At 44.6% G+C, this 22,351-nt stretch overlaps 2 protein-coding genes across 4 annotated transcripts in view; one reads left to right on the top strand and one right to left on the bottom strand.

Moving 5' to 3' along the window:
* The window catches only part of NSL1 (NSL1 component of MIS12 kinetochore complex), a 68,131-nt gene extending 65,707 nt beyond the window's left edge, over nt 1–2,424 (bottom strand). The window contains exon 1 of one of the 2 annotated variants that reach the window (XM_075339152.1): nt 1,331–2,424. In XM_075339152.1, coding sequence (XP_075195267.1) covers nt 1,331–2,026 — 696 coding nt within the window. In that variant the 5' untranslated portion in view covers nt 2,027–2,424. The remainder of the gene's footprint in view (nt 1–1,330) is intronic. The other variant, XM_075339153.1, reaches the window with a different exon arrangement.
* A 41-nt stretch (nt 2,425–2,465) lies between these two features.
* LOC142295993 (putative deoxyribonuclease tatdn3-B) lies at nt 2,466–19,811 on the top strand. 2 transcript variants are annotated; one of them, XM_075339156.1, is made up of 10 exons: nt 2,466–2,571; nt 5,205–5,237; nt 5,647–5,720; nt 5,807–5,891; nt 6,815–6,877; nt 8,443–8,552; nt 11,442–11,497; nt 11,662–11,774; nt 13,551–13,628; nt 18,129–19,811. In XM_075339156.1, the coding sequence occupies exons 1-10, from the start codon at nt 2,491–2,493 to the stop codon at nt 18,270–18,272; spliced, it is 837 nt and encodes a 278-aa protein (XP_075195271.1). In that variant the 5' UTR covers nt 2,466–2,490; the 3' UTR covers nt 18,273–19,811. The 2 variants fall into 2 exon arrangements, with proteins under 2 accessions (XP_075195271.1, XP_075195269.1); XM_075339154.1 differs by having other exon boundaries at nt 13,548–13,628.
* The last annotated feature ends 2,540 nt before the right edge of the window (nt 19,812–22,351 follow it).

The raw sequence follows: 22,351 nt of genomic DNA, 5'->3' as shown, positions 1-22,351 counted from the left end.
GGGGAGGGGCGGCGGTACTCACACATCCCGAGTATGTGACAGGAGGAGAGTGCAGCACATAGCATACACTGTGTGTGAGCTCCACAAAGATGGTGCCGATCTACTCCCTCTGCTGTAATCCGGACAGCCCAGGGAGCACGTCCAGGTCACAGCAAAGAGCTGTCCTGTATTGTGTCTCAGAACACTGGATTGTGCAGTCACCTCAGCCACTCCTCCTGGAAATATATTATAATATATATATATATTATAATATATATATATATATATATATATATATATATATATATATATATATATATATATATATATATATATATTATAATATATATATATATATATATATTATAATATATATATATATATTATAATATATATATATATATATATATATATATATATATATATATATATATATATATATATATATATATATATATATATATATATATATATATATATATATATATATATATATATATATATTGAATGTTACCAATTCCCTTATCAACAGTGCGGATTCCTGCACGGTCTGTCTGTGTCCAATCATTGCTGACAGTTTCTGTCCACACTCCAGCTGTCATTCCTGGGGCTCGTAATGTTGCTACAGGTTTCAGATTCCAGGTCTACTAAGGGGGCCTGGGAACGCCCAGTTGTCATGTTATTATACACTTCCAGGAGGAACTACAGAGGAACAGCACAATGCAGAATTCTAGGAAGCAGTGCTGCAGGATTAATATCTGACGTGAGAGTTAAGGCCACGTCTCACTAAGCGACATCGCTGCTGAGTCACGTTTTTTGTGACGCAATAGCGATCTTGCTAGCGATGTTGTTGTGTGTGACATCCAGCAACGACCTGGCCCCTGCTGTGAGGTCGCCGGTCGTTGCTGAATGTCCTGGACCATTTTTTGGTCCTTGCTCTCCCGCTGTGAAGCGCACATCACTGTGTTTGACAACGAGAGAGCAACGATCTGAATGTGCAGGGAGCCGGCTTCTAGAAGCTGCGGACACTGGTAACCAAGGTACACATTGGGTAACAAAGCAAAGCGCTTTGCTTGGTTACCCGATATTTACCTTGGTTACCAGCGTCCGCAGCTTCTAGAAGCCGGCTCCCTGCACACGTAGCCAAGGTACACATTGGGTAACTATAAACAAAGAGCTTTGCTTAGTAACTCGATGTGTACTATGGTTACCAAGCACAGCATCGTTACACATGTCGCTGATCTCTGTGGAGATTGCCTGTTTGACAGCTCACCAGCGACGCTCCAGAAATCCCTGGCAGGTCAGATGGGATCGCTGGAGCGTCACTAAGTGTGACGGTACCTTTACACACCCCGCAAGCAGTCACCTGTCCGTCCTTACGAGCCGGTCGGCCATCGTCCGGGGGAGCATCTCCACTTCTTCTTGTTGTTACGGTTTTCCTATGGGATTTGTCATCAGAACTTTGCCCCTGGTCTTCGCCTGCTGTCTGGACCTCAGTGCTCCCTGCTGACGGTTTCCCCTTAGCTCCAGTGATGCTTTCATTAGCAGGATACTCCACTTTCTGCCCCTTGGACCTCCTCAAAGACCCTGAATCATTCAGTTTCCCATCAGAGAGGCGAGTTCTGGGGCCTGATATACGGGGGTCATTGCTGGGGCCTGGTGTCCGAGGGTCAATGCTGGGTCCTGGTGTCCGGGGGTCAATGCTGCGTCCTGGTATCCGGGGGTCAATGCTGGGTCCTGGTATCCGGGGGTCATTGTTGGGGCCTGGTGTCCGGGGGTCAATGCTGGGGCCTGGTGTCCGGGGGTCAATGCTGGGTCCTGGTATCCGGGGGTCATTGCTGGGGCCTGGTGTCCGGGGGTCAATGCTGGGTCCTGGTGTCCGGGGGTCATTGCTGGGACCTGGTGTCCGGGGGTCATTGCTGGGACCTGGTGTCCGAGGGTCATTTCTCGGCCCCTCAGAGCCCCGGGAATCAGGTATCACATTCTCATTACTTGCTCCCTGCAGCCGTAAACTTCTCCGTTTCGGACTGTCAACATTTGCCGCCATTTTCAAAATTCCGGAAGTCGGCGCCGGAAGTGTGCCCTGGACAAACCCTGCCCGATAGGGAACTGAGGAGCTCGAACATTAGTTCCGCATTACTTATGCTGTGTAAAAAATATATATCATTTAAATGTCAGCATATTTTTCATCAGCAACAAACATCAAAACCATTTCCCTATACACAGAAACTAAATAACACCGGACTGTTTCGAATTCCGTACAACGGACGTGTCAACGCCATCTTAGTACTCCCAGTGGTCTTGACTCCTGTTACGTTTCCTAAATTGATCTTTTTTTTCTAATATTTAGTCATATACTGCGAATATTGCCTGAATTTTATTATGAATTTTAGAAAATATATATTTTTGTTGTCCATTTTAGTGTCTTTGTGTTAGCACGAGGAGTAGAAAGATGGCGGCGATTAGCTGACAATGTTACTGCGCATGCGTGCTGTGTTTATTGACCCTGCTATGACTGTAGGCACAGCCATGGACCGGAGCAGGGGAGTTGTGGACTGTCACTGTCACCTGTCTGCGGCAGAGTTCAGCCATGTAAGAGGAATTTCACCAAATCTTGTCATGTTTTATGTAGTTCTGGTGTCTCTTCAGTGTGTCAGGTCCCATTTGCTGCTTCTTGTGCTGCAAAATACAACATGGTTGCACCTTAGGACTTGTGCACAATAGAGACACTAAGGATTGGCTCCAAGTCGGTATTCCATGCCCCTCCTTTAATACATAGGGTTATTGGGGGTATCTACCTTTTGGGGCCTTTTTTTGCAATTGGGTTTTATTAGAACGTTTGCATCATTTGCACGGTGGCTCAGTGGTTAGCACTGCAGTTTTGCAGCGCTGGGGTCCTGGGTTCAATACCCACCAAGGACACCATCTGCAGGGAGTTTGTATGTTCTCCCCGTGTTTGCGTGGGTTTCCTCCCACACTCCAAAAACATACCGAAAGATTGTGAGCCCTAATGGGGACAGTGTTTCCATTTTATGTAAAGCGCTGTGGAATTAACAGCGTTATATAAATGAATAAATATTATTATTATTTGTCTTTTACAAGTTCTTTTTTTTTCCTGAGTTGAGAGGCGTTCTGAAAAAGAGAGAGAAAAAAGTTATAAACTCCCCTTCATACCGAGCTCACTGACAGATTCTCAGATAACTCATTCTGCATCCAGAGGCTATAGGAAGGGAACTGTGCAACATTTTAATGAAACCCAATGGGAGAAACTGTTTTTCGCTCCAATTAACGTATTTAAGTAACAAAATAAAAATGGCACCCCCTTCCTCACTTGTAGTTTAGATCTGCCCTTGCCTGTGTGTCACCACATACAGCAGGGTCGTTTGTGCCACACCTTCATTTATAGCGTCCTGTGCTCCCTTGTTCTGTTGGTCGTCCCTCGGTACTCCTGTGCCGGTTATTTGGATGGTGTCAGGCTTCCAATAAAAGCACTGTCCAGATGGGGGGCACGGCCTGTGTCCTAGCGAGGTGCAGGGTGAAAGGGTTGTTGTTGTATTGACAAGGTGCAAGTGTGGCGCCCCTGAGGCTTCAGTCGCCACAGTGTAATGCTATATCTGGTTCCTGAGGACGTCAGTACTGGTGTAATCACATGACACGCGCAAATACACACCAGGTTCCCCTGTTCCCACTGGGAACTGGGCTAGGGTTGGGTAACAAAAGGGTTGCTGACAGGCATTTACAAGATGTCCTCCAACAGGGGCCCCAGTCCCACTAGCTTAGAACCTGGGAGAGGGGAGATGAGGCCAGCAAGGGGAGTCAGGAGCCAACCCAACAGTTAGAGAGTTCTCCAGCAGGCGAGGAGAGTGTCTCATGGGTGCTCCGGTGGGAAGGAGGAGAGTCCACACAGTTACCGCAGGGAGAGTGCATCTGCTCCCATGGGACCGGCGCCACTCGGCATCAGGACCCTAGGGAAGATCATACTCCACGTTGGTTTTCCAGAATCTGCCTGGACGGGGAAAGTTTCAAGCTTCCTTGTCCCCTCAGCGCCCTAAAGTACAGTGCCATATGGGATCCAGGGCCTCGCAACACTCCGGACCCCATATCGGAACCGCGGCACCTGCAGATAGGGACAAGAGTACATCTCGTGCAAACCTGGGTCCCCACGTAGCTTCAAGTCTGGGGATCCACAGCACAGGAGCATTAAGGAGGAAACCCACCGAACACCAAACCATATTGACCTCTCGAAGGATTCGGGTTCGACGGAGCCCATCATAGCAAGTGACCTGTATTATCCGGGTGAGCGGCACAGCACAAAGAGTGAGTAAACATCCTGGAACCACAGCCATAGACTCTGACTCTATTACTGGTCCTGCCGCTTTGCGCTTTGACGCCCACCATTACTACTCCCCTCATCATCCCCCCCCCAGGGCCTGCTCCACCTATGGGGAGTGATACCATCCCTGGCTGCTAATACCATCCGCACCGGAGGACAGTGACAGCAGCGGCGGCCCATTCCCTGGCCGCATACCACAGGTTGCGTCACGACATTCACCTCACTACTATCCCCATCATTCCTCCCCAGCTATCTTCTGTACGCCTCAGGGCAACAGAGCCAGGCTAGGCCGCCCGGTGACGAGTAGGTTAACCGCCTGCCCTGTGGAGCGCTACACAAGCTTCATTTACGTTCTTTTTCTCTAATAGGAGTTTTTCAAAAGGATAGGATTTCCTATAGAAATTATTTGAAAGAGTTTTTGTAGGCGCTCTGTTCTGTGTGCACATAGGTCTTTTTGCTGAGTTTTTGGAGTGGAACATAAGCGGAAACTCTACATTTTTTAGGAGAATTTGGGGAGAATCCGCTCAGTTTTTGCTTCAAAAACTCAGCAAAAAAACGCTCAATGACCAAATACCTTAAAGGTGTTGTCCCATCTACAGGCCCTCAAAGAGGTGAACTTAAAAAACTGTATCACCCCCCCCCCCCAACATTAGCTGCACGTATAGACCATTGTGAAGCTGTGCAGGGCGTATCCATACAATACCCCGATAGCGCTTCTATTTTAATAGGCCCTGTTTAGTACTTATTTTCTCCCCTGTTGGCACTGCAGGGGACATGAACACTTGTTAGGAAGCAAAATTATCCATAAAGTTTGAAAAACAAGATCGACGTCGTTCCCAATTTTTCCCCTCTATTGATTATTGTGTGTTATTTCATTCTTCATCACTTACAGGACATCGATCATGTCTTGGATGAAGCCAAAGCGGTAAGTATTGATCTGATTTTGAGTCTTTTCTTGTAAAATAGAGATGAATGTAATCCTGTCTGTGATGATAATGAGACTGTTGAAAGCCCTATTTACGGAAAAAGGAAAAATGTAGAGGTATCTTGTTACGGAAGAGACTTGTCAATCACCTCTAGCAGTCATAGCAGGGGATAATGTTGGACTAGTCTTGATTCAGAAAAGCCGGAGCATTTCAGAAAAAAGTATACCTGGATGCAATCGCGCAGCCAGGCTGTGATACATTGGTCTGGCCACCATGAATGAGATCACAGCTTTTCTTTAAAGAATTTTTATTATTTAGGGAATTCTCATCATTTTGTGGCCGCTTGCGATCCCATTTACGATTTTTTTGCTCCCTAACCCTTACGTACCATTTTTCCATCCACTTCAGAACGGTGTCCGGGCTCTTGTCGCCGTCGCAGAACATTCAGCAGAGTTTGAAAAAGTCATGAGTCTTTCTAGGCGGTGAGTAAATTGATAATGACGGATACACAACCTGGTCTGTCGGCAATGCAGGATGGCTAATAACACCGGGTATGTGGCACGCTCAGGTATCCGCAGCTGGTCTTCCCGTGTCTCGGAGTGCACCCTGTTCAAGCCGCAAATCCAAAACAGCAGCGCAGTGCCACACTTCAGGTAAGATGGAATAAAAGGATGTGACCCTGGTTAGTAAATGTTACTGAAATGACATTTCACCACCCCAAAAAATGGCAGGGAAACAAAAATTCCATGTGCAGCAGCAGTGGTGTAACACTAGGACGGCGCTGTGTGGTTACAGGCATTTTATATCTTGGCTTCTGTGGCACCACGGCCCTGCGAGGTTGTAATATAAAGGGATCTACTCTATCTAACAATATCTGACATTATGATTCCCCAGGTCAGTGTGAGTTTGTAGATACCAGACATGTATAGTTTTACTTTTATCTAAGTGGTGACAAAAAATTCAGAAGTTTGTGGAAAAAAAATAATAAATTATTGCGCTTTTGTCGTCATGTTCTGAGACCCGTAGCATTCTCATTTTTTGGGATCTAAGGCTTAGTGACATGCCGTCAGTATGTTTTGTAACAATTGGGTTGCAAACGTCTTGACAGCTCACTAGTTTTACCCATCATTAGATGTTTCTTGTGTGGCACCTTGGTAATGAGACACCTTTTTCTACACTATCAGTTGAACCAGCTAATATTATTTTTCACTGAGTGGCCAGATTGCTTTCTATTTACTGATAGATTTTAGCTGGTGTTATGAATTTCCATGGCTTTTTGCACCTCTCTCCATGTGTTCTATACTTTTTCCTGTGTCATTTCTCATTTATAATATTATTATTATTATTATTATTATTATTATTATTATTATTGTTATTATACAACATCTATTGTTGGAATTCTTTGCATGTGTGGATTGGATGGGTTGTTACCGACATCTGGTGAGAAATTCATGTCAATAGCACCTTTTGTAAATATATCTTCTTACAAAATCGGTGATGTGTTCAATACATATTTCACCCACTGTGTATGTAATAATCTATCTATTGTTTAATGTGCCCTGTGTATTCCTTGCAGGACTTAAATGATGCTCTGCCTTTGATAGAACAGTACAAGGATGACTTGGTGGCTATTGGCGAGGTACTGTATATTGTTGCACTATTGTACGCTTAATCTTAGCATTTATATGTGTGATGTATTTGATCACATGTGCTAAATGATAAATAGACAATCTGCATATCACATTATGTATAAATGATTATTATTCCTGAATAGTCAGTCCGCAGGGCTGGCCACTAAACTGTCAAATGACCTATAGCTTCAGAAACACTCAGATAAATTACCGTAAGTGGAGGTGGGTCTTTGTTTCTGTAAAGGAAGTAGGGGCAGGTCCTTATCTATATACAGTTAGTGGAGGCGGTTCTTTGTCTCTTAATAGGAATTGGGGTGGGTCATTGTACTGATATAGGAAGTGGAGGCAAGTCTGTCTGTCTACAGGAAGTGGAGGCGTGTGTCTGTCTACAGGAAGTGGAGGCAAGTCTGTCTGTCTACAGGAAGTGGAGGCGTGTGTCTGTCTACAGGAAGTGGAGGCGTGTGTCTGTCTACAGGAAGTGGAGGCGTGTGTCTGTCTACAGGAAGTGGAGGCGTGTGTCTGTCTACAGGAAGTGGAGGCGTGTGTCTGTCTACAGGAAGTGGAGGCGTGTGTCTGTCTACAGGAAGTGGAGGCGGGTCTTTGTTTCTGTAAAGGAAGTAGGGGCAGGTCCTTATCTATATACAGTTAGTGGAGGCAGTTCTTTGTCTCTTAATAGGAATTGGGGTGGGTCTTTGTACTGATATAGGAAGTGGAGGCAAGTCTGTCTGTCTACAGGAAGTGGAGGCGTGTCTGTCTACAGGAAGTGGAGGCGTGTCTGTTTACAGGAAGTGGAGGCGGGTCTTTGTCTGTCTACAGGAAGGGTAGGCGGGTCTTTGCCTACAGGAAGGGGAGGCGGGTTTTTGTCTTTGTACAGGAAGTGGAGGCGGGTTTTTGTCTCTGTACAGGAAGTGGAGGCGGGTTTTTGTCTCTGTACAGGAAGTGGAGGCGGGTTTTCGTCTCTGTACAGGAAGTTGGGGTAATTCTTTGTCACTGCTTTCGCTCACCTGTCTGTCCAACTCATATCTGATAAATGTTCAGTGACGGACAGGGAATGCATTGGACAGTGCCAGGGGCAATGCATGCTGGGAACTAAGGTAAAGGAAGTTCTTGCACCTTTAGTGCTGACAGAATGCTGATTAGAAGAAACTGCTTCACTCAAAATAAATAAAAAATAAAAAAATGGATGGCAAGTTACAGAGCTTGAGAATAGCAGTTATAACTTTTTGTGGGATAGGAGACCATCCAAACTGTGCTTTCACTCTATTTGTGGGTAAAAGGACGGGTACGCTTTTAACTCTATACCTGTGCGGGGGATTTTGAGCTTTGTATTGAAAACACAAACGTTTTAGCAACTTACAGAATCCTTGTTCATTGCTCTTAGAAAACCTTTTTAATGAGATTAAAAGAAAAATCTAAACCTGAGCAGTCACATTACATAGAACCCTTCTCCATTGATTTCTTCCCCGCTGACAATTCGAATGCATTAGCTTTCTGAATATCACTTTTATCTTTAACCATATGGTTATATATTTAGATTTGGAGTAATAGTTTGTCTGGTTTTTTTTCTTCTCAGGTGGGTTTAGATTTCACTCCACGGATAGCAAACATAGATGATCAGAAAGAAGAGCAACGTCAAGTGTTCATCAGACAGATTCAACTGGCGAAGCGGCTCGGCCTGCCCCTGTGAGAGCCCATCTCAATAGCGCCATTCAGTTTTAGAGATTAACAACTTTTTTTTCTTTTTTAAGGGAAATTAAAGGCGATTTATATTAATCTAATATATAAAGCCGAGTGTGTGTGTGTATTTATGTATGTCCGCTAAAGGAATCCGCACCGTCGCATTTACAATCACAAAATTTTGCACAGATGCCCCATGTGACTTAGGGAACATCATAGACTATGTTTTGACAAGAAAATTTAACCCCGTGCTCTACAGTTACTCTCCAAAAAATGTGCCTCCATTAAAGTCAACGGAGCTGTGAGCTACAGGCTATTAATAGGAGCTGTGATTGGTTGCTATAGGAACAAAGGACAGTGTTAGTATAAGAAGCTTATGTGTGAGGTAATATGATGTCGGTGGAGAGACAGAGAGAGAAAGACATAAGCACAGACAGAGACTGACAGACAGGGAAAGAGACAAAAAGCCAGACAGACAGATAGGGAAAAAAAAAAAGCCAGACAGACAGAGACAGACGGAAAGACACACGGGGAAAGAGACAGACAGAGGCAGACAGGGAAAGATGCAGAGAGAGACAGACAAAGACAGACTGGGGATAGAGGCTGACTGGGGATAGAGGCTGACTGGGGATAGAGGCTGACTGGGGATAGAGACAGACTGACTGGGGATAGAGACAGACTGACTGGGGATAGAGACAGAAAGACAGTTACTATCCCGGGCAATGCTCGGGTACTACAGCTAGTAAAAGTTTGAATGGGCTTTTCTATATATCCTATCCATTATTCCAGTAGAGACAGAGACACTATGTTTCACTGAAAATGAGCCAGGGCCTTATATTATTTTTTGCTCTGACAGATGCGCTGGGGCTTATTTTCAGGGGATGTCTTATATTTTCCCATAAACAGCAATCCACATTCATTCTTGATCAAAAAACAAACATTCATTCAAATATAATTATATCACATTTTGCAACATAATACTCAAAACCCCATATATATATATATATAGCCTGATAGTGCCAGTATAGCTCTGTATGTATAGAATCAGCCTGATAGTGCCAGTATAGCTCTGTATGTATAGACTCAGCCTGATAGTGCCAGTATAGCACTGTATGTATAGAATCAGCCTGATAGTGCCAGTATAGCACTGTATGTATAGAATCAGCCTGATAGTGCCAGTATAGCACTGTATGTATAGAATCAGCCTGATAGCGCCAGTATAGCACTGTATGTATAGACTCAGCCTGATAGCGCCAGTATAGCACTGTATGTATAGACTCAGCCTGATAGCGCCAGTATAGCACTGTATGTATAGAATCAGCCTGATAGTGCCAGTATAGCTCTGTATGTATAGAATCAGCCTGATAGCGCCGGTATAGCACTGTATGTATAGAATCAGCCTGATAGTGCCAGTATAGCTCTGTATGTATAGACTCAGCCTCATAGTGCCAGTATAGCACTGTATGTATAGACTCAGCCTGATAGTGCCAGTATAGCTCTGTATGTATAGAATCAGCCTGATAGCGCCAGTATAGCACTGTATGTATAGACTCAGCCTGATAGTGCCAGTATAGCACTGTATGTATAGACTCAGCCTGATAGTGCCAGTATAGCACTGTATGTATAGACTCAGCCTGATAGTGCCAGTATAGCTCTGTATGTATAGAATCAGCCTGATAGTGCCAGTATAGCACTGGCTTTAGATTATATAATAATCCTGGTGATTGCTTCCCTTTAAGCAGTCTTAAGCTTGGAATAGAAACTCTTGGAGCTCCTAAGATAATGGAAACTACCCAGTTTGACTCTCTCCTAATGCTGGCCCTGACTTTAACTGGGGTTTATTTTTGGAGTAGTGCTGATATTTCAAGTATACGCCAAAAATCCTGTAAAATCATGCTTGGGTTTATTTTTGGTGTAAGGCTTATTTTTGGGGAAACATGGGAGGTGCATGCTGTGCATATATTGGACTTTGCAATAGCACAGTATACAAAGAGCCTTTAAGACTCCACTAGTTAGTGGTAACTGAAGGCATCCAAAATATAAAGGGTTATGCTCAAATTATCCAATTATTAAGATCACTGGAGGTGTGACCTGCACTTGGCATCCTTCTGCAGCCCCGTAGACAGTGAATGGACCGGAGGGCAGGCATGCACACTTCCGCTCCATTCATGATGGGTCTCTAAAGCCCATTTCTTGAAATCGCTGGGAGTCCCAATGATTAGTAAATGATAGCATATGCTTTTGCTAGGGTTGTCTCAGCTTAGAAAAACATGCTGTTTTTTTTCCCAAAAACTGCACCCCACCGATCCACAAGTGTTGCTGAACTGCAATTTCAGAACCAGAGGATTGACAGGTGGCAATAATGTGTTCTAATCCCGGACAAGCCCTTTCTATAATCTTACATCATAAAGTGGAGATATGGAGTGGACGCAGGCGCTGAGCCCGCTTCACACAGGGTAGGTGCCAGCTGCATTATACAGCCAGCACCTGCCTCTAACAGCATTGACGGGGGCTAGCTCCCATCACTGCTGTCTGATGACCACTTATATGATGCTGTCAGTCTCTGATGTGGCCCTTAGCGGGGCATTGCAGGTGTTGTGTGTGTTTAGGCGCCTTTCTTTCCCCACTTACCTCCCCAGTTCAATGGGCTTACTGAGTGCCATGAGACCCAGGGGCTGCTGAAGGTCCCCACTGCCCTCATCTTGGTGCTCCTGTGAAGTTCAGCCATTGGTTAGCCTTCCTACAGGTTATTTTTTTTGCTTTTGCAATCACTTTATAATCTTTACAGCTGGAAAATGATCCATTATAAAGTTTGATCTGCGTAAGAAAATAATCCATGTGAACCTACGATAGTAATCTAAACTTTAGTCTTCTTTTTTTTTTTTTCCTTTGCAGAAATGTTCACTCCCGATCAGCTGGAAGACCAACTATTAACCTTTTGAAGGAGCAAGGTACCATAATTGACTAATCTTGATGGAAGCCCTTATTTTAAGGATGAAAAGGGCACAATCTTTGGAATATATGCAATGTTATAATTTAGGGAAGGGGTTTGAGATGAGATAAGGCCTGCCATGGTTGTCTTGACTTCAGATTTGTCCTATTTTTGATTTTTCAGGTGCTGAACATGTTCTTCTCCATGCCTTTGACGGGAAGCCATCGGTGGCTATGGAAGGTGTTAAAGCTGGATATTTCTTTTCCATTCCGCCTTCAATCATCAGAAGTGAGCAGGTATTGTAAAAGATGAGAGGTTCTTTAGTTTTGGAAAGTTCATACGCACGGATCGGCGATTATATTGCCTAATATTATATAGGTCTCCCTCCAGCTGGGCAGCCCCATAGAGAACAGGCTGGCACTGCCCACTGCGTTTTCACTGGTTTACCCGTTGTCCTTCTTTGAATCCTATTATGGCTGATAAGAATAAAATCTATTCTTCATGAACTGTTGAGTAACGTTGTACTTGATTTTGCACTGGCCTGGGTTTTTCTGCTTATATTACACTCCAGAGCTGTATTCACAGTTCTGCAGCTTTTGTTAGGAAGTCTTGTATTTGTTTTTGCAAGGCTACTGAAACTTGCATGATACAGGTAAACAAATGTGTCAATCCGATCAATCTTTAATCCATGTTTAGCTGTAACCAAATGATAAAAAATTATCAAACCAGTGTTATAACACGCCGGAGTTCTTCAGATAAGGACATAGCGCAGCTTCAGTGGGAAAACCCATCATCTGCTAGGCTGTAGAAGTTTAGTTGGTAGATTTCAGCTCTGAAGTCTGTGGTGTGGTAAATGCAGTTTTGGATTTTATCAGAGACTTTAATGTAGCATCAGTACTAATGAGCAATTCTGTGAAAATCAGAACCTATTGTGCCTGATGTATACAGTGTTAGCCCCCACATAGCCCCCTATATACAGTGTGAGCCCCCTATATATAGTGTGAGCCCCCACATAGCCTCCTATATATAGCATGAGACCCCACATAGCCTGCAATATTCAGTGTGAGCTACTATATAGTCCCCTATATACATTACGAGCCCCACATAGCCTCCTATATACAGTATGAGCCCCCACATAGCTCCCTATATACAGTGTGAGCCCCCACATAGCCCGTATATATAGTATGAGCCTCCTATATACAGTATGAGCCTCCATAAAGTCCCCTATATACATTATGAGCCACACATAGCTCCCTATATACAGTATGAGCCCCCACATAGCTCCCTATATACAGTATGAGCCCCCCACATAGCTCCCTAAATACAGTATGAGCCCCCCCACATGGCTCCCTATATACAGTATGAGCCCCCACATGGCTCCCTATATACAGTATGAGCCCCCACATAGCTCCCTATATACAGTATGAGCCCCCACATAGCTCCCTATATACAGTATGAGCCCCCCACATTGCTCCCTATATACAGTATGATCCCCCCACATAGCCCACTATATACAGTATGAGCCCCCACATAGCTCCCTATATACAGTATGAGCCCCCACATAGCTCCCTATATACAGTATGAGCCCCCACATAGCTCCCTATATACAGTATGAGCTCCCCACATAGCCCCCTATATACAGTATGAGCCCCCACATAGCTCCCTATATACAGTATGAGCCCCCCACATAGCCCGTATATACAGTATGAGCCCCCCCACATAGCTCCCTATAAACAGTGTGAGCCCCTCACATAGCCCCTCTATATACAGCATGAGCCTCCACATAGCCTCCTATAAACAGTGTAAGCCTCCATATAGCCCCTATATACAGTGTGAGCCCCCACATAGCCTCCTATATACAGTATGAGCCCCCACATAGCCCCGTATATACATTATGAGCCCCACGTAGCCATCAATATACGATATGAGCCCCCACATTGGCCTTGTATACAGTACGAGCCTCTACATAGGTCCTATATACAGTATGATGTTTCCTTAGTTTGTATTGCTTGTAAAAAAATAAAAAAAATAATCGGCATTATAAGTAATTTATTTCTAATTTGTTTAAGAAGCAGAAACTCGTGAAGCAGCTTCCTCTAGAGAACATTTGCTTGGAAACTGACTCCCCCGCCCTAGGACCAGAAAAGCAGGTATGGGGGGGGGGGGGGGGTACCTTTACCATGTTCCTTAAATTTGGAGTCTTTTTATTTCAGTCCCAAGCCTTGATATAATAGTACATCTGGGAGCTCAGGTACTCGGTGCAGATTTTCATGGTGTTACGTCTCTCCCATTATGCCCACACAATCACCAGTAAGACTATGGCTGTAATTCACAGCTGCACTAACACTGCGACTGCTGGGATCAGAGAGGACTCTGATCCCGGCCAACAAAAGGGTTTTATTTACAAAAACATCTAATTGTTTGATCACAAATCAATATTTTTATAATCAGAAATAATAGCATCGTCTTCTCTATTTCTTTTACCTGCTATTTTGCATGTTTCAGCTTCTGATTTTTCATTATTGTGGTGACGCAGGCTCAATATTTCCATGTGGCTAATTTAACTTGCAAAGCAAACTAAAGCCGTCAATGATTTACACAATGCATTCACCACAGAGATTCTGTCTAGTGACTGGAGAGCTTAATGGAGTATTCCCATCTCCAAGATCCTATCTCAATATGTAGTCGGTGTACTAATTATTTTTAGAAAATTCCTCCAATTAGAAATGTAGTATAGTTCTCCTGATTAGCTGTGTCACTTACCTCATATGCAGGGCATTGCAGAATCTTAGGTATCCATGGTTACTACCACTAGCAGCTAACTAACTGTCCCAATATAAGTAGCAACCATGCATATCTAAACTACTGCAATGCCTTGCAGATGAGGTAAGAGACATAGCTAATCAGTCGAACTAAACTACATTACTAATTCCAGGAATTTGCTAATATTATTATTACACCTACTACATATAGGAAGAGGAGTTTTGGAGATGGGAATACCCCTTTAACTCTTCCAAGATCATGTCTGCTCGACTATGCTGCTTCCTTAAAGGGGTGGTTCACCCATATTTTTTATTGTCTAGATCGATATTATATTGAGAAACAATGTTTCTCTCAAATACCTTATGTTGTCAATAGTGCCTGTGAGAGGCGCTATTGCAGACCGCTGCTCCCCGTCCAGTGACGTACCCGTCCAATGCTGCCACGTCACATCCGTGCGGCCGGCTACAGTCTTCCAGACTCTGAGCTGTGAGCGGTGTTTCACTGCTGTCACAGCCCATTTGCTCCCCCCTCCTCCTCCCTCCTAGCACAGCACGGCGCATCTCCTGCTCCCCCCTCCCTCCTCCCTCCTAGCACGGCACATCTCCTGCTCCCCCCTCCCTCCTCCCTCCTAGGACGGCACATCTCCTGCTCCCTCCTCCCTCCTCCCTCCTAGCACGGCACATCTCCTGCTCCCCCCTCCCTCCTCCCTCCTCGCAGAACGCTGCAAGCAAGAGACGTGCTGTGAGGGAGGAGGAGCAGGGAGCAGATGGGCTCAGAACGCAGCCGGCCGCACGGATGTGACGTGGCAGCATTTGACAGTGACGTCACTGGACGGGGAGCAGCGGTCTGCAATAGCGCCTCTCACAGGCACTATTGACAACATAAGGTATTTGAGAGAAACATTGTTTCTCAATATAATATTGATCTAGACAATAAAAAATATGGGTGAACCACCCCTTTAAATCCCAAGTTAAAATCTACTTTCCCTTTTATGCAAATCCTGTGGAAAAGCATTGTCTTGCTCACTACAAAATAAAATTGCTTTTCATGCACGTACCATCCTAATATGTTCAGGAACTGTCCATGATCTGTATCTCTTCTGTTCAGTCGGTGGTACCGTACCTTTCCATCAACACTCTGCCAGCATTGTAGGTGCTGAAACTTTCTTTCTGTCACTTCCCACATTGTACTTTCCAATGTTAAAATAACTTAACTGCCCTGAACTAAACATCCACCTGTTATGTTTGTAAATGGTTTGCATCTTTATTCCTGTTTTCATGTCTGTCAAAGCCAGGTCCCACTCCTTATGTAGAGAGACAAAGCACAGCCTCCCTAGCTACAGTATGGGTTCACACTGCGCCCCCTATCTATATACAGTATGAGACCCTATATACAGTACGAGCCCTCACACAGCCCCCTATATAAAGTATAGGTCTACACACCGCACCCTATATATAGAAGTAGCCCCTTATATACAATATGAGCCCCTACACAGTACCTTTTATATACAGTATGAACCCCCCACAGAGCTCCCTATATACACTGAGCTCCCATATAATCCACCTATCTACAGTTTGAACCCCCACATAGCACCTTGTATATAGTTTGAGCCCCTATATAAATTCTGAGCCCCCACATAGCTTCTCTATATAAATATGAGCCCTCACATAGCTCTTAAGTACAGTATGAGCCCCAACATAGCTGCCTATATATAGTATATGCCCCACATAGTCCCCTATATACAATACTAGCTGTAGTATACGTCCCCTGAGGAAGAGGGTGAAACGCGCGTTGGGACGGGCAGGTGTTGCGGTATCTATCCTACTGGTCAGTATATGGTTGGTCTTTGATGTCAATACTTACAGGGATTATATTATCCGTGAGGGCGATTAACTGTTAAAACCCCGGTAACTGTCTGAGTGTACCTTTCCCCTTAAAAGTAGGGATCAAATACCATCACCAACTGTTTGCTGACATATGTTTGGAAATATTTCTTATACTTTTTATGCATGATGTCAATACTCATAGGGATTATACCATTTTTGAGGGTGATTAACTGTTAAAACCCCGGTAGTGGTTTGAGTATACTTTTCCCTTTCCCTTTAAATTAGGGATGAAATACCATTATTAACTGTTTGTTGACATATGTTTGGAAATATTTCATATACTCCTTATGCATGATACCAGCCCACCTTCCATTGAGGATTTACTGCTGTGAATGTTGTTTTTGTCTTTATGTCTTGATTTTATAAATTTGAAATAAAAATAAAATATTTTGAACTATATTGGAGTCATACCATTTTGTTTCTCTGGTTTAAATACTAGCTGTAGTACCCGGCATTGCCCGGGATAGTAAGGCTATGTGCCCACGCTAGAATGTCCCTGCGGATTTTTTTGCCTGAAAATCCGCGACTTTCGCGGCAAATCCGCACCCGCGGATTTACCGCGGATTTACCGCGGATTTGCCGTGGATTTTGATGCGGATTTTTTTTTTTCCCCCATTCAAAGCCAAAAATCCGCACCAAATCTGCACCAAACAATTGACATGCTGCAGATTTTTCCGGATCAAAATCCGCGGCAAATCCGCCGCGGAAAAATCCGCAGCATGGGCACAGCATTTCCAAAATGCCATTGAAATGGCTTGGAAGTGCTGCTGCTGCAGATTTTCGGCAAATCCGCGGTAAATCCGCTGCAAAATCCGCGGTAAATCCGCGGTAAATCCTGTAGCGTGGGCACATAGCCTAACTGTCTCTGTCTTTCTCCCAGTCTCTGTCTGTCTCTTTCCCTGTCTGTCTCTGTGTGTCTCTCTGTGTCTCTGTACCTGTCTGTCTGTCTGTCTGTCTCTCTCTACATCTGTGTATTTGTCTATCTCTTTCCCAGTCTGTCTCTTTCCCCGTCTGTCTTTGTCTGTCTCTTTCCCTGTCTGCCTATCTCTGTGTCGATTTTCCCTGTCTGTCGATTTTCCCCGTCTGTCGATTTTCCCCGTCTGTCGATTTTCCCCGTCTGTCGATTTTCCCCGTCTGTCGATTTCCCCGTCTGTCGATTTCCCCGTCTGTCGATTTCCCCGTCTGTTTGTCTCTGTCTTTTTCCCTGTCTGCCTCTATCTCTTTGTCTGTTTCGCTCTGTTTCTCCACCGATATCATATTACCTCACACATAAGCTTGATATACTATGAATGTCTTTCGTTCCTATAGCAACCAATCACAGCTCCTATTAACCTGTGGCTTCCAGCTCCATTGACTTTAATGGAGGCAGGTGTTTTGGCAAGTAACTGTAAAGCACAGGGTTAAATTTTCCCATCAAAACATAGTCTATGATGTTCCCTGGGTCACATGGTTTCATGACTGTAAATGCGACAGTGCGGATTCCTTTAGTGGACATACACATATATACATACACTCAGCTTTATATATTAGATGAGCCCCCACATAGCCTCCCTATCTGTAGGTTGATCCCCCCCTCCACATAGCCCCTCTATATACAGTGTGAGCCCCCTCCACATAGCCTTCTGTATACAGGATGAGACCCCACATAGCTTCTCTGTATACAGGCACATATCCCATACACATATACTGTGTAATATATATATATATATATATATATATCTCCATACTCCGGTCTGCGCTGCACTGACTCTGCACAGCACGCGCTATGATATGACATCATTGCATCTGTTGTCTCAGTCGCACACGCTGACTGGTGGAAGACAAAGCTTGCATCTCCATCTTCCAACAATGTATACACCGCTATGTGCAGCCTGAGGATAGTCGGGATAGAATAAAAACTTTGTAAACTTGACTTTAAAGTATTTGGAAACTTTAGGAAGTGTTCACATTACGCAAAATCCGATAAAGAAAAACAAACAATTTTCACTTTTGCATTTGTAGATCAGAAATGAGCCGAAGAACATCACTTATGCTGCGGAATATATCGCCAAGGTCAAGGGGATCTCATTAGAAGAAGTTATTACTATTACTACTAAGAATGCCTTAAGACTGTTCCCCAGATTGCTGCACGCCGGACAGAAATAAACAGACTTTTATACTAATGTGTGGGGTTTTCTTCAGCCTCCGCTATGAGCCGATAGTTACTGGAGAAGGAGACAAATCTACAAAATCAGTTGTGCATCAGTGACCTAAAGACCTCACTGAAAATTAAAGCAAACACCTGGGGCTTTATTTTTTATTTTTCATTAAATGCATGTATTTTGGTCTAAAAATATATATTTTGCTTTTGGATATCATTAAATATTTGTCGCCATTTGACTTTTACAAACTGTGTAATTTCCTGCACATTGCTGTTGCCAGAGGAGTTTTCTGAAAATCCATCAGTGAGCTCGTTCTGAAGCCAGACTCTTAAAGGCCACTTTCCACACATATTGTTCCATTTGTACACAGCCACAAACCTGGCACTGATTGTCCACAATTTCACTGCAACCACAGATCTGCCGCAGATTTATCTCTGTGTGTGACAGGGCCGTAAGTCTTTTTATATATGTATTTTTCTAAGCTTTTCAGTTGATTCATGACACATGTTCACCTTTTAATGTGATCGGCAATCATAAGTAGGCAGCATTGTGGCTCAGTGGTTAGCACCATATGATGGCTCAGTGGTTAGCACCGTATGGTGCCCAGTGGTTATCACTGTATGGTGGTTAGCACTGTATGGTGGCTCAGTGGTTGACCAAAGTTTAAGAGGCATGCGCTCAAAACGCGTCTGGTGTGCGGCATAAGCGTTGGATTTTTTCGAAGTCCTGGAGATGGTGTACATATAATGGAAAATAGAGTGCACTGGAATTGTATGTTTTTAAAGTTTTTTCATTAAAGCTGGATTTTTATTGAAACTGAAATCGGAAGGTGGATCATTTACCTTTTCACCTGGCTCAGTGGTTAGCACCATATGGTGGCTCAGTGGTTAGCACTGTATGGAAGCTCAGTGGTTAGCACTGTATGGTGGCTCTGGTTAGCACTGTATGGTGGCTCAGTGGTTAGCACTGCAGCTTTGCAGCGCTGGGCTCCTGGGTTCATATCCCACCAAGGACGACATCTGCAAGGAGTTTGTATGTTCTCCCCGTGTTTGCGTGGGTTTCCTCCCACACTCCAAAGACATCCTGATAGGCATTTTAGATTGTGAGCCCCAATGGGGACAGTGCTGTGCTGCAGACTATGTTGGCACTATATAAAAATAAAGATTATTATAAGTCAGATGAGCTCAGAAAAAGACAGATAAAAGCTTTAAAGTCTCCATTCTGAATGAGCTCACTGACAGATTCTCAAATAACTCATTCTGCAGCCAGCCATGTGCACCGAAACCCAGGCCGTAAGTGTCAGACGGAGCAACGTTTTTAACAAAACCCAATTGCAGAAGTCATTTTTAGCACAAAATACATGCATTTAAGTTAAAAAAAAAAAAAAAAAAAAAAAAAAAAAAAAGGTCAAGCGAAGGTGTCCATGTCTCCTAATTTACAGTAATATTTATAAACTATACAGAATCAGTATTTGTGATTTATATATGTCTATTTGGGTCAAATTCAACAGGACTATGTACCAACTGATGTCATTTGGGGTATGTGCACACTGGGGTGGGGGGGGGGGGGGTAGGCGGACAGAAATTACCAGTTTTCCAGTAGAAACTGCTCCAGGAAATGATCCTTCTTTGATTAGGTTCCCAAAATGAGTTTTGATGATGCAGTAAAAAATAAAAAAAATATGGAAAAAAAAAATCTACAAGTTAAAATCACCCCCCCTTTTGCCCCATGAAAAATAAAACAAAAAATACATATTTGGTATCTCTGCATTCAGAAATGTCCAAAATGTCAAAATATTTAAAAACAATGAATCCGATCGGTTAACAGCATAACGAGAGAAAATAAACTCCAGAATTAAGGGTTATTTTGGCCACTTATTGCATATTAGAAAAAATTAGAAAGTTAACACCAAACTATGTCAAACTATGATATTATGTCCAACTATGCTATACACTCACCTTGCAGCCACACTTGAATTGTAGCCTTGCCCGCTCAGAAGCCTTCACTTGGTGTGACATGAAGTTATAAATCACTTATACATTTTATTGCATTGAAGAGAATAGATCGCAAAAAAATTATACATGATTGGTAACTGCATAATCGTACTGACATGGAGAGTCACACTGCAGGGTCAGTTTTTATAATGAAAATGGTAAATAAAAAAAAAAAAATTGTGGAATTGCACTTGGAATTTTTCCCACTTTCTACTATATCACATGATAAAATGAATGGTGTCATGCAAAAGTGCAACTTGTTCCGCAAAAGAACAAGCCCTCGTATGGTTATGGGGACAGGGAAATAAAAAAAGTTATGGCTCTTTGAAGAAAGGGAGGAAAAAATTAAAGCGTAAAGAAACGGAAACTTGCAAGGTCATGAAAGGGTTAAGCTGCATAAACTGACCGATGAGTGTTTCAAATCTGTTCGTAATTGTGCTTGGTGATGTACAGCTCGGCATTGTGCTTGGTGATGTACAGCTCGGCATTGCCCTTGGTGATGTACGGCTCGGCATTGCGCTTGGTGATGTACGGCTCGGCATTGCGCTTGGCGATGTACGGCTCGGCATTGTGCTTGGTGATGTACGGCTCGGCATTGTGCTTAGTGATGTACGGCTCAGCATTGTGCTTGGTGATGTACCGCTCGGCATTGTGCTTGGTGATGTACGGCTCGGCATTGTGCTTGGGGATGTACGGCTCGGCATTGCGCTTGGCGATGTACGGCTCGGCATTGCGCTTGGCGATGTACGGCTCTGCATTGTGCTTGGCGATGTACGGCTCGGCATTGCGCTTGGTGATGTACGGCTCGGCATTGCGCTTGGCGATGTACGCCTCGGCATTGCGCTTGGCGATGTACGGCTAAGCATTGCGCTTGGCGATGTACGGCTTGGCATTGCGCTTGGCGATGTACGGCTAAGCATTGCGCTTGGCGATGTACGGCTCGGCATTGTGCTTGGTGATGTACGGCTCGGCATTGTGCTTGGCGATGTACGCCTCGGCATTGCGCTTGGCGATGTACGGCTAAGCATTGCGCTTGGTGATGTACGGCTCGGCAGTGCGCTTGGCGATGTACGCCTCGGCATTGCGCTTGGTGATGTACGGCTCGGTATTGTGCTTGGCGATGCACGGCTCGGCATTGCGCTTGGCGATGTACGCCTCGGCATTGCGCTTGGCGATGTACGGCTCAGCATTGTGCTTGGTGATGTACGCCTCGGCATTGCGCTTGGCGATGTACGGCTCAGCATTGTGCTTGGTGATGTACGGCTCAGCATTGTGCTTGGCGATGTACGGCTCAGCATTGTGCTTGGTGATGTGCGGCTCAGCATTGTGCTTGGTGATGTACGGCTCAGCATTGTGCTTGGCGATGTACGGCTCAGCATTGTGCTTGGTGATGTACGGCTCGGTATTGTGCTTGGCGATGTATGGCTCGGCATTGTGCTTGGTGATGTATGGCTCGGCATTGTGCTTGGTGATGTACGGCTCGGCATTGCGCTTGGCGATGTACGCCTCGGCATTGCGCTTGGCGATGTACGGCTCGGCATTGCGCTTGGCGATGTACGCCTCGGCATTGCGCTTGGCGATGTACGCCTCGGCATTGTGCTTGGTGATGTACGGCTAAGCATTGCGCTTGGTGATGTACGGCTCGGCATTGCGCTTGGCGATGTACGGCTTGGCATTGCGCTTGGCGATGTACGCCTCGGCATTGCGCTTGGCGATGTACGGCTCGGCATTGCGCTTGGCGATGTACGGCTCGGCATTGCGCTTGGCGATGTACGCCTCGGCATTGTGCTTGGTGATGTACGGCTAAGCATTGTGCTTGGTGATGTACGGCTCGGTAGTGTGCTTGGTGATGTACGGCTGCTGTAGCTGCTCGGCCATGAAGCTCCCGGCAGGCGCAAAATTTGTGCTGATGTCACCAGAGGAGGTCTGGACTCTGCAGTTGTGGGGTCAGCAGAGCGGTGACTTTTCTGCCCTCTGGTCCTCCGCACTCGGCTGTCCACTCTGTAACGTTTTGAGGTCTCCACTTTGTGGCTGAGTTGCTGCGGTTCCTTCCACTTCTCAAGAAAATCACACACAGGTGATGGGGCAA

Source organism: Anomaloglossus baeobatrachus, chromosome 3, assembly GCF_048569485.1.
Source record: "Anomaloglossus baeobatrachus isolate aAnoBae1 chromosome 3, aAnoBae1.hap1, whole genome shotgun sequence".
NCBI lineage: Eukaryota > Metazoa > Chordata > Amphibia > Anura > Aromobatidae > Anomaloglossus > Anomaloglossus baeobatrachus.
Note: the sequence above shows the minus strand (reverse complement) of the source record. Positions and strands in the feature narration are given on the sequence as shown.